The 12,858-nt window shown below is 46.5% G+C and overlaps 1 protein-coding gene across 1 annotated transcript in view; it reads left to right on the plus strand.

Moving 5' to 3' along the window:
* The window catches only part of LOC115080281 (extracellular calcium-sensing receptor-like), a 29,800-nt gene that overhangs the window by 7,229 nt on the left and 9,713 nt on the right, over positions 1-12,858 (plus strand). The window contains exons 2-3 of the mRNA XM_029584432.1: positions 6,097-6,388; positions 11,785-12,624. Coding sequence (XP_029440292.1) covers positions 6,097-6,388; positions 11,785-12,624 — 1,132 coding nt within the window. The remainder of the gene's footprint in view (positions 1-6,096; positions 6,389-11,784; positions 12,625-12,858) is intronic.

Genomic DNA, 12,858 nt, shown 5'->3' on the forward strand with positions numbered 1-12,858 from the left:
AAGACACCACAATCACTGGCCTTTTATGATGCTGGCATCCCTTTGACAACATAGGGAGGGCAGGAACACCCTCGGGAACCTCCGGTCAGCGTTGCTGATGTCCAGGCAACCAGCACTCCCCCCGCATGGCTTCTATGGTATATGAATGTCTGTAAATCAGACAAGGCTCCCAATCTGTCGGGGAGTAGGCGGTGCATTTCCACACCCTGGCCTCTGAACTCCAGTGGAGCAGTGATAGTCTAATCGCAATCTTTAGGCAATAGCTCTCAGAGCACATTAAAGATGAGTTGGCTGCCTGGGACCTGCTTAATACGGTCTAGCCATATGCCTGGATCTCAGGTTCCAAGAATGGGCTCGAGAGAGGGGTTTGGCTCGTCGACCTATTTGCCTTGCCCCTATTTTCCAGTTACCAGTGGCTTCCATATCACCTCCAGAGTTGGGACCAGCACCAGTGGAGGCCCTGCAAATCGACTACCTCAGGCTATCCACAGAAGAGAAGCAGAGGTGCCGACGGCTCGATCTGTGTCTCTATTGTGCTGCCCCCGGGCACTTCACAAGTCACTGCCTGTTACAACCGTCACGGCCCGATGGCTTCACTCCGCCTACCTTTCTTTCCTTGTACCTCCTCTTGCTGTTGATGGACACCTGGCTGCCGCAGCATCTGCCTGCCGTCCTCTCCGGCGTCCCCGGACCGGCTTGGGCGCTGCCTCCCGCCATGCTCCGCCTGTACCTTAGGGCGCACGCGCCGCGCGGCCCTCACTCTTATTTCCTACTTGGCGCGAACCTCAGGGGCATCCCCCTGTGATGACGTCACGCTGCCCGGATATTTAAAGCCTACTTTGTTTGCTAGCCTTTGAGTTAGCAAGGGATACCTTACGGATGGGATTCGCTCTCCGTACCCGGCTACTGTGCCTCCAATTCCATTGGACTCTTAACGCTAAAGGGGTACCCGCTCCTCGGGGGCCTCACTTGCTTTTCAGGTCGCTATCAGGAACTGGTACTCGCTCCTCGAGGGCCCATGTTCCCTGACTCACTGCCTGCTCCTACCTTCTCTTCTGCCTGGAAGGATTTGCTATCTACAACACCAGTGAGTACTATCATCTTCACCTCAGAGCTGTTCCCTGGAACCAGGTACTCGCTCCTCGAGGGCCTGCCTCCGTTCCAGCCCTAGTGCCATCTCCTACGTGGAACCGCTGTATGAGTACATTACCTTCAAGCCTCTCAGCTCTCAGGTACTCACTCCTTGAGGGCCTGCTCTTCCTATCCTGGGGTTCTCCATACTGGGGCTTGTGCTTATTCCACTGTACTCATTATTCTCAGTTCTTTCCACTACAGCACTGCTACTGGAGGAGTCTCTGTTCCATTGCCTGAGGGATACTAGCCCAGCTGGGCTTCTTCAACTGCTCACTGCTGCCACCTCTGGTGGCTTCATCACATTGTCTAATAAAATATTAATCTCTGTGTTTGTGTGTCCTAAGCTGAGCCTGACCTGTGGCCCCTCACAGGTCTGCCCCCCCCCCCCCCCCCCGTGGGCATGGTCAGCTGCCACAGTGTCCAAGAGTCCACCCAAACCTCACTAATTATAACACTGCCTGGCCAAGCTGGGAAACTCAATGACCTAGGTCTTGTGGGAGAGGCCACCCTAAGTTGACCCTGTACTTCTTCACAAATTCTAGTACCAGTATATTTTTCCTATGGGGACACCCTTGTTGATACTCTCTTTCCTTGATACTGGCACAGAAGGCAGCTTCATTCATGAGTCCTTGATCTATCACTATAAGATCCCAATGGTTGCTTTGGACACTGCGCTCACAATCTCATCCATGCACAGAAAACCTTTACCTGGACATGTCACAAGGGCTACCATTCCTCTCACTATGCAGATAGGCATCCTGCTTGGAGATCCTATATGTATTGCCTAAGGCAGTCAACACAGTCATTTTAGGCCTACGTTGGTTCATGTTGCATCCGTTCTGCATCGATTGGGCTACTCTACAGATCGCAAAATGGGGCTCTTGCCTTGCCACAGTTTCGCCTATTGTGCACCTTGCTTGGACACTTACACCAGAGCTACTGGGTCTGCCACTACAGTACACAGAATATATAGATGTGTTTAATAAATAACTGGCAGATGTCCTGCTACCTCATCGCTCCTACAGATGGTGCCATTGACTTGGTCCCTGGCAAGGCACCACCCAGTGGTAGGGTATACCTGCTTTCCACCCTGGAGACAGTGTTATGTTCAAATATATCAATGAAAACTTGGACAGAGGCTTTATCCACCTTTCCTTGTCACTTACAGGGGCTGGAATCCTTTTGTGGGGAAAAAGGATGGGTCACTACGTCCCTGCATTGACTATTGTGGTCTCAATGTTATTACCAAGAAAAACCATTATCACCTTCCCTTGATCTCCAAGCTCTTCAACTGCCTTCAAAGGGCACAGATATTAACCAAGCTGGACCTATAAGGGGCATACAACCTGATTAGGATCCGAAAGGACGACGAATGGAAGACCACCTTTAATACCTGAGACAGAAACTATGAATACCTAGTGATGCCCTTCAGGTTATGCAATGCCCCCACAGTCTTTCAGTTTATGGTTAATGAGATCAATTGGGACCTGTTATACTCCCATGTGGTAGTTTATGTGGACAATGGTCTAGTCTTTTCTAAGTCCTTAAAGGAGCATCGAAGTCAAGTGAAACAAGTCCTCCAGAGACTCCATGAACACCATCTCTACATGAAGCTAGAGAAGTGTACCTTTGAACAAGAGGAACTCCCATTCTTGGGATATATCATCTCCTATCAAGGCCTACACATGGACCCAGAAAATTTGAAGGCCATCCTGGAATGGCCCAACCCATGGGGCTCAAGACGCTGTAGCGCTTCCTGGGATTCGCAAATTACTACAAGCAATTCATTCATGATTATTCCAGTTTGGTTACCCTGCTCACAGTTCTTACCAAGAAGGACTCAGACACCAAGAACTGAACCACCGACACTATTCAGGCATTTAAATGCCAGAAAGAGGAGTTCACCTATGACCCATGTCTGTACCATCCAGACCCCTCCAAGGTAGATGCTTCTACCCTTGGGTTAGGTGCTTTCCTCCTGCAGCAAACTCACAGTGGTACGCTTGTGACCTGTTCCTATTTCTCAAAAAAATGTTCTCATGCAGAGAAGAATTATACCATCAGAGGTTGTGAGCTACTAGCAGTCAAGCTAGCCTTAGAGGAATGGTGATATCTGTTGAAAGGGGCCAGATACCCAGTAAATATCTGCACGGATCACAAAAACCTGGAACACCTGGTGCAAGTGCAGAGACTGAATCCCCGGCAAGCCCACTGGTCGTTGTTCTTCAATTAGTTTGACTTCGAGCTAAGCCTGGTATAGGTGAAGCTCCAGTCTGTCCCACTACAGGGCACATTTGCCAGCTGTCGGCGTAGGCCTTATAGGTTCACCTACAAGGCAGCATCAACACCACAGCACCAAGGGCTCAATTCCATGCCACCCATCACAAAATCCATTTAATGTCTCCACCATGTCCTTGTCCACCTTTAATGCCCCTTTCACCCCCTCACAGTAATTCTTAAGGGTAGTAACTGCCGTTCCGTGCAGGTTACCCCATGCAGAAACGTTACACCAGTCCCTTTCTCTATGTCTTTAGGTAACTGCATGTTTGTCTCATGCTGTTCTGAACTCATGAACTGTTCTTGTCTTCACCACCTCTTCTGGGAGAGCAGTTAATGAATTCAAAAGGCATGGGACAAACACTGCGGATCCCTAAAGGCATAAAGAAAGGGACGGTGTAACATTCCTGCATGGGGGTAACCTCGATCATCTAATGGTCCAACTGACTCCTTCACAGGTTCTTTACACTTTTAGAGTTATCCAGCTATCTAACACAGCGGGATAAGTAGCTTTTTAAGACCTGTCTGGCTAAGTAGCAGGGTTTTTCTTAGACTTAACTGGCTATCTTACCTAGCCAGATAAGTCCAAAAAGCAATACTTAAGATGGACAAGTAGCATTTTTCAGACTTACCTGTCTAAGTAGCGCCTGCTGCTACTTAGCTGGATAAATTGGAATTTGGCTGGGTAGATGCCATTATTTATCTGGATGTTCGAATTTGTCCGTCTATGTAGTGTAAAGGTGCTACTTAGCCGGATAAGTCAGAATTTAGACAGATAAGTGTGCACAAATGATATACCCGCATATTTTTACTTCAAATTTAAAGGGATACGGCAGTAGTTGTACACGCTTTATTTAGATGCGTTTATCTCCCATAAGTCGACTTCTACATGCGTACGTGGGGGGATTTTTTAACATGCGCACAGCAATGAACAACCAGTTTTACCAATTTAGTCTACCAGTTTGCCCATGCCATCTGCAGCTCTTCAGCCTGCGTTCTCCTCATTTCACCCAGACCCCTCACCCAGTATTTTTTTCACTTTTAAGACTTTAACAATCACTTACTCCAGATGTTGAGCAGGAGTAAATATGCGCGAGTAAGTTGCCAAATGTACATATGTAAATTGCAAAGTCACAGTTCTAATACTTACAAAGAAATGCTGACTTATACAAGCTCACAAAATTAGCTCAGTCTATTATCTCACAATTCTTACAATTCTTAGTAGTGGCAAACAGAGAGTAACTTATACTAGTGTAAACCCCCTCCCCTTGCGTGGGGGTCACCTTCCCGGTCTCGGGGCACTTGGTACTCACACCCTTGAGGTAGGGGATCAGTTCTCCAGGGATCGAGGGCTGGGGCCAGGTCTTCCTGCAGGGCCAGTGCCGGCCCGAGAATACTCCAAGTAAATAAGTCACTCTCCAGTCTCTAAATGTGCTACAAGGAAAATAATAGTTTAATTCCGTTTCTTCAGGGGAGTTCATAATGACAGTCGGATGGAAGCAGACAGATATGTAACTCAGGAAAGAAGGCGCCGTCCAGGAAATCTTTTCTCCTCTTTACACAACTCCCACCTTTAGCGATGGCCTCTTAGTAGCACACAGGCTCCCCTGTAACTTTCTTACTTTCCCCCCTCTTATCCCTCTATGTAACCTCAGCCCCCTCTCTTCCTTCAGTCCTTAGTTGTGGATGGATTGTTACTCACTCGAATGTCCTGTTCCAGCTCAAGGAAAAACCCTTCAGAGGTAACTTCAGTGTCCTCCAAGCCCAGCACAAGTCCCCACTGACCCAGTTTGGCTTCCTGGTCCAGAAGAGCTCCTGTGCTGGTCAGACACTGGGTCAGTCTTGTGAATCCTGGGTGATATTTCAGCCTTGCTTCCCCTTCTTAGCCTCCTAGGGATTTTAGTAGAAAATCCTTGCCTCTCTCCTTCCTGCTCCCTTCTGTCAATCCTGGGAGAGGATCACAGCTCCAACCAGTTTCTGTCAGTGCAAATCTGAAGCAGCCCCTGACCCAGGACAGTCAAGGCCTTTTATTATCTCTGATAATTATTAAACCCCTCAGGGAATGCCCCTCAGGAAGTCACACCCTCTGACCCAAAGATGAGCCAAAGATGACTCAGTTCCTGTGCTCCTCAAAGAGTGACCGGGTGCCTCCATGCACATCCTGTGCACGTCCAGCAGATGTTTACTTAGAGATCAAAAGATTTCTAGCACCCAGGCCTCCTTGCAAAAAGAAACCTCTCCTTCACCTGCACCCCTGCTAACATGGTCAGCCTCCACACTCCTTTCCGTGGCATGAGGGCCACACTAGCTCGCAAAATTAACCCAAGGTCCTGTTTTGAAACATACACAAATCTTAACCCATGCAAATACCAGTCTTAAGAAACTCACACACAGCAAGCACAGCCAGTAATTGTTTAACCCTTGAAGAGTTTGGTTTTTAAAGATTGTAAGCGTTCTTGCCCAGCAGGTTCTGCAGTCAGCACTCCCCTAATTCTGTGTTTGGTGAGGATCTGTCCACATTCTGCAGGTGTGATCGAGGTGGGGGAATCTGAGAGCATGGAGTTTCTCTGTAATAGTCCAGTTTTCCAACCTGCACCTCCCAAATCCTTGTGTCTCTGGTTACAGAGTATGTCTCCAACATGCACGGCTGGCTGCTGAGTTGCTGTCACTCTCTTTTCCCTTCAGATTTAACGTGATCTATTACCGGCTCGCGCAGAGCTTTATCTTCGCCACGGAGGAGATCAACAAGGATGGAAGTCTATTGCCGAACCTTACCTTAGGGTTCTCCATTCGTGACTCATGTGGCTCCATGCTAATGGCCATTGAGGACACCATTCATCTCCTGACCCAAGGAAAGGAGCCAATTGCCAACTACCGCTGCAGAGCCCGTCCTCCACTGGTCACCGTGGTAGGAGAAGACAGGTCCAAACTGTCAGTCCCTATGGCCACATTACTAGGGGTTTATCAGTTTCCCCAGGTGAGAAACATTCACAGTACCTATGCCCTCCACCTATGTCCTCTACAACCCCTTGCTTCATCTAAAGTTCCCCTCACTAATTTTCAGACTCAACAGAGCGGCAGGGAGGAGAAAGAGAGGGGGTAAACCTGGGGCAGACAGAAGAGAGCTGCCACTCTGCTCTCTAATCCAGTTCCCCCTCCCCTCCTGGAGGGGAGGATTTGATCCTGAAGCAGTCACTGCCGAACAAAGAGCAGATGCAAAAAGCGCATGAATTAGCCCAAAGTTTGAAACTTCTTCGCAATAGTGCCAAATGTCAAGGCTTCGGTTGGGGAGGGAAGAGTTAGTGATCAAAGGGAGGGAAAGGAGCATGAGAGTGGAGAGAGTGAAGGAAGGAATATAAGGATAAGCAAGGGAATGAGTGAAAGGATCGATGAGAGGGGAGGGCGAGTAAGGGAAAGTGGGAGTGCAAAAGAGTGAGTGAGCAGATGGGAGAGGCTGTGGGTTGGGAGGAGGAGAGGGGGCACAGCGTGAATGAGGGGATGGAAGGTACTCTGGGGTGCGAGTGAGAGGACTGGAAGGCTTGAGATGCGAGTGAGATGATCAGAACTGGGTGGGGTGAGTGAGGTGATTGGAAGATCTGGGAAAGAGTGAATGAGGGGTGGGGAGAGCGGGCAGTGCTGTTCCTTCCCTGAAGAGGCAAAGAGCAGGCCGCAATTTTGAATTCTAAGCCCCCACCCCCCCAGTCCAAGGAGACAGGAGAGTGGGCTGTACATACTGGTCTGCCTTCATCCCCCCCAAGGCAAACGAAATCCAGCTGATTCTGGCTCAGAGACAAGGCCTTGTGCCTTCCTGGCTAAGGACGGAGAGGAGGGGTGAGACTTGGGGACCTCATGACCACCAGTGGGGAAGACCCACTGAGGGAATAATTCGAGGGTTGGGAATGGAGGAGCAAGAGCCCCAGGGGAAAAGAGGAGGAGAAGGAGAGTAACCCCATTATTTTACCCTCCTCCTCCTCCATTCTCCCCCCAGTGATCCTCCATCCAACAGTGCTCAGCCCTCAGCCGTTTTTTTGCCCTCTAGTGCTCATGACACGAAGACCGGTGGGGGTGGAGAATCACTGGGATAAGGAGGAAGAGGAATAGTGTGAGGTGTGTGTTTGGGAGAGAGAGAGAGGGAGTTCACACCTGGCCCTGCTCCACTTCCCTCCTTCCCCCATTCCACCGTCCCATTTTGTCTACAAATTAAGATCCTCAAAAAAAAAAAATACAAATCGAAATGCATTAAAGTAGGAGTCTGTTTCCCCCGATCCCACACAACATATGCTACGCCTTCAACAGGAAAAAGCAATCGAAGCGATATTCCCAAAATAATTAAAAATGGGGGGGGGGGGGGAAAAAAGCCTCGACTGGCTCTCTTCACACCTTGCGACTCGACGCTTGGTGGAAACCCCTTTTGCAGCAATCCCAGCCATGAGTCGTTCAAGACAAACCCTGTCTACCAACTTGGCACCCTGGAACGGTGCAGTCTCTGCCCATTCTCCTTGGCAAAAGAGCTTAAGCTCTTTCGAGTTAGCCGGCGATCACCTTGCGGCGCGCGGTCTCCTTGCCACCGATTTTCTATTGGCTTCAGCTCTGGGCCCCCTGAGCACATTCCCTCCATTCCCTACTATGTCTTTGTGCCTAGGATCGTTGACCTGCTGTTGGGTGAATCTCTACCCCAAAAGAAAAGCCTTATGCCGCATCACAGATTTGTTTCCAAAGAAACACCTTAGGGGACACTGCGCCCATGGGGGGAGAAGGTGTTTTTGGGTCTGATGAACTTTCTGGTCTCGGTGCGAAGCGATATCGGTGGCGTAAAGCAAGCCCCGGCACGTCGTCCGGCTAACACCATCCCTCCAGTAATGGGGTCTGCATTATGTTGAGGGGATGCTCAAAGGAAAGCTGAATGGTGCCAAAGGACGGGCAGATCCCGGAAGGAAACCTGTTCCGGTCACCTTCATCCTTTACATCTGTTTCTAGAAAGATCTGTTTTGGTGACTGTTATCCATGCTTTTATCGTGTTGCACCTGCATGATTGTAAATCCCTTTTTTGGGTTTTTTTGCCGCAGAAGTCTACTAAAGTTTGCACTTGGCTTAGAAGGCAGCGGCTCGTCTGGCCAGAAGTGTTAATTACACTGGCTTCTGACAAAATATCATGTACAATTCAAAATAATTATTTTAGCCTTTAAGATATTTTAAAAGAGCTAAGTCCAAACCATCTCATTCTTATGTTCCCTCCTGGGCGCACTGAACAGTGAGCGAAACTAGCAGAGGGTACTCTCAAGTACCACCCCCCATCGAGGGAGTTCCGTCTCTGTGACGACGATTCCCATATTTCACAGAGACGTTATAGCATAAGAACATAAGAACATAAGAACATGCCATGCTGGGTCAGACCAAGGGTCCATCAAGCCCAGCATCCTGTGTCCAACAGTGGCCAATCCAGGCCATAAGAACCTGGCAAGTACCCAAAAACTAAGTCTATTCCATGTAACCATTGCTAATGGCAGTGGCTATTCTCTAAGTGAACTTAATAGCAGGTAATGGACTTCTCCTCCAAGAACTTATCCAATCCTTTTTTAAACACAGCTATACTAACTGCACGAACCACATCCTCTGGCAACAAATTCCAGAGTTTAATTGTGCGTTGAGTAAAAAAGCTATGATGTTTGATTTTTTTTTTTTTTAGCTGTGCTAACTACACCGCTTTGAGGTGTTGTTTTGAAAGGCAGTGAAATCAAGACTATTAAACTAAAGTCTGTGCTTGTTAGTATGTGTTATGTTATTATTGCCAAAAATATGCAAAAAAAGAGCTAATAATTTTCCATTCAATTAATCATCAAAAAACAAGGAAAAAAGAAAAACCAAAAAATTTTTTATCACAAAATTGTGCTCAAAAAAATTTTTGTAGAATAAGACTGACCGTATCGGCAAGCCTGACGACACCCCTTAAATGATTTAACAGGGGTTGTCCGGACTTCTCGTCATTTACAGTCAACCTTTTTCAATTAAATTTTTACAATATTTTAAATTATTTTTGTTTTTGAATAATTTTTTATATAAATGTTACTTAGAAAACGTTTTTTAAATCCAGGGCAATTGTATCCAATTATCTCAATCCAGAGACAATCCAATTATCTCAATCCAGAGACACAATTGTTTCCTGCATTTCCGGAAGCCAGTTGAGACGGTAAACGTCCATAATGAAGGATTGTTCCGGGCAATAATGAGAAGCGACAACCCTGAAAAATGAGACCGCTTTTAAAATGTTGAGCGGATATAGGCTGGGTAAGCTCCCGATGAAATAAATCTGACGGGAGACACCACGCTTGGACAAGCAAGATTTTCATATGCTCCTTGTATAGAATATCGATGGGAGATATTGGAAGTAAATAATGTCACGCTCCTGATGAAGCAGTAGCGAAACATCGGCCGGGTGTCGAGGTTATTTAACAAATATTCTTGTCCTTTGTTCATTGAAAATTACATTCTTTGGCTTTGAAAATAATTTTTTGGACTGAGTTAAATGGAAACAATTGTGTCTCTGGATTGAGATAATTGGATACAATTGCCCTGGATTTAAAAACGTTTTCTAAGTAACATTTATATAAAAAATTATTCAAAAACAAAAATAATTTAAAATATTGTAAAAATTTAATTGAAAAAGGTTGACTGTAAATGACGAGAAGTCCGGACAACCCCTGTTAAATCATTTAAGGGGTGTCGTCAGGCTTGCCGATACGGTCAGTCTTATTCTACAAAAAAATTTTTGAGCACAATTTTGTGATAAAAAATTTTTTGGTTTTTCTTTTTTCCTTGTTTTTTGATGATTATGTTATTATTGACATGGCTATTGCTTGATCGCAGACTGATTGCGCGCGCGATGCAATACTGAACATCCAATGCAATAAGAACAACGGCACTACGGACGCTCCGTTTCGAACAACGCACGCCTATTTTGCACGCTTTTTGTTTCAGATTCATTTAAATATTGCATCCACGGCGCTGTGCGCACGTTTAAACCGCGTGCGTTCCTAATGAACGTAATTTCTCTGCACGTCTTTTATAGCATCGGCCCTTATATGTTCCGTCTGCTTGCATTTGCTATCTTGCAATTTTGTTTTCTGTTTGATTTCATTGCTCTGTTATTATGGCTCCCTTCGCTGAGTTTTAGGAAAAGTGGATTATACACAAAAATTGGATTTCATGATTTAAGTGACATCTTCTGTTCCCTGGCTTCCAATGTCACCTCTGGAGCCCCCTCTAGTGGTCAGCTGCCGAAATTTCAGGAAGGGCATGCACACTTGTTTGCATGTCCCAAATACACAATTTTACACTTTTTTTTACCATTTGCCAAACCCTTGATCAGTCCTTCAGGGTTTTGGGGGGAGTTTTTTGTACCCTTTCTTTTTTTTTTTTTTGGTAGCTCTTCTGGCATGCTAACTGAAACAAGCACACTTTTCCCTCAAGTATCTTGACAATGTTGCTAATAAAGCTATTGACAAGAACTGGCCACATCTCTGAGCCTGGGGTAGTTCACTGGTCACTTTGCCTTCTCCACAGTGGGTGCCATTAACAGTCATTCTCTGCATCCTGCTGCTCATCCAGTTCCGCACCCACTTTACAACCATATCCTACTTCCATACCAATCAGTTTGTTTTACCGGTATTCTATGCGGTACAGGGTCAAAAGCCTTACTAAGGTCCAGAGAGGCAACATCTACTGCACCTCCCCGATCCACTACTTTTATCACCTCATTAATGAGGTTAATCAAGTCTGTTAGACAGGATCTCCCTTTATGAATCCATGCTGTACAGCATAAGCTTGTGATAATAGACTCTAGAACAAGAAATCTGAAATGGATCTTTATTTAGCAGATGGACTTTTCATTTTGCTGCAGTCTGAGATAAGGTGAGAGCAGAAGAATATCTTCCAAAAAAGATCAGTAAGAACTGCAGACGAACTAAGAAAATAGCAAACATGCAACATAATACAAAGGAGAAGCAACAACTGAGCCGTGCTGCTTAGTGAACTTACAATACATCGCGCTCTCTTAACTTATGGCCGTGGCACACCCCTTCTCAACAACCAAAGCTTGAGAGCACCATATTCATTTTACTTAATAGCATATGAAGGCATTCTCCTGGTAAAGGTTTATTGGAATAATCTGCTTTGATGCTCTATGTACAGCAATATTGCAAGGCTATCAACTTTTGTTCCTGTGAATGTCGCAACATGTGTAGTTTCTCTTTGAATGCTTTCCCAAAGTACATGCATTAAAAGTGCCCATGACATTTGCAACTATGCTTGGTAGTGCTACATTGAACCATTTAAGTATCAAATATCAATGTAAGAAGCATGTCTGTATCTTTCCAGATCAGTTATGCCTCATCTGTAGCCACTCTGAGTGACAAGACCCGGTTCCCCTCCTTCCTGAGGACCACACCCAGTGATGACTTCCAGGCCTTTGGCCTCGCCAGGCTGGTGACCCACTTTAGGTGGACCTGGGTTGGAATCGTGGCCGAGGACAGCGACTATGGGCAGCAAGGGAGCCAGATCTTGAAAAAGGAACTGGAAAAGGCCGGGATCTGCATTGAGTTCCTCACAGCCCTGCCCACCTTCTCTTCAAAGCAGAAGACAGACCATTTAGTGGAAATGATTGAGAAGTCCACAGCCAAGGCCATCATAGTCTTCTCCACTTTCAGCAGTCTGTCTCCTGTCATGCTAGAGGTCTCCAGGAAAAATATCACAGGGCGTGTCTGGATAGCTAGTGATGGATGGTCCACCTTCACTAGCTTTTCTGGGGATGTTTTGAAAACATGTGAGGGAGTCCTGGGGTTTTCTATCCGACGAGGTTACATGCCGGGGTTCAGGGAACATCTCATTCAGATCCATCCCACCAAGACCCCTGCAGACATTTTTATTAGAACTTTCTGGGAGAAGACATTTAACTGCAAGTGGCCCACTCATGGCCTTAACCAGACAGGAAGTGACATGGCAAACGGAGGCCTAGTCAAGTTCTGCACAGGAAATGAGAGCCTGCAGGCATTAAATATTCCATTCCTGGATATGAGTGACTTAAGCACCAGTTATAATGCATATAATGCCATGTACAGCATCGCACATGCATTGCTTAATTTGAGCTCCTGCCAACCAGGGCAGGGGCCCTTCAAGAATGGGTCCTGTGCAAGTATCCAAGATTTCAAACCATGGCAGGTAAGACAGTTTGTCAGTATGGAAGAAAGGCGATATTTGCTCAGAACGCACATTTGAAAGCGAGGAAGAAAGCAATGTTGACAACAACTGTCAGTAATATATCTGTAAGGGGACTCCCAAATTAGCCCCTTACTAGTGGAGGTGTCCTTAATTGTTATGGCCACAGTGGTCTCAACACTGGTGTGCCAGTGGTGCATCAGCGATCTCAGCAGCCCGTGCCCCATTAGTGAGGCC

Source organism: Rhinatrema bivittatum, chromosome 19 (assembly GCF_901001135.1).
Source record: "Rhinatrema bivittatum chromosome 19, aRhiBiv1.1, whole genome shotgun sequence".
Taxonomy (NCBI): domain Eukaryota; kingdom Metazoa; phylum Chordata; class Amphibia; order Gymnophiona; family Rhinatrematidae; genus Rhinatrema; species Rhinatrema bivittatum.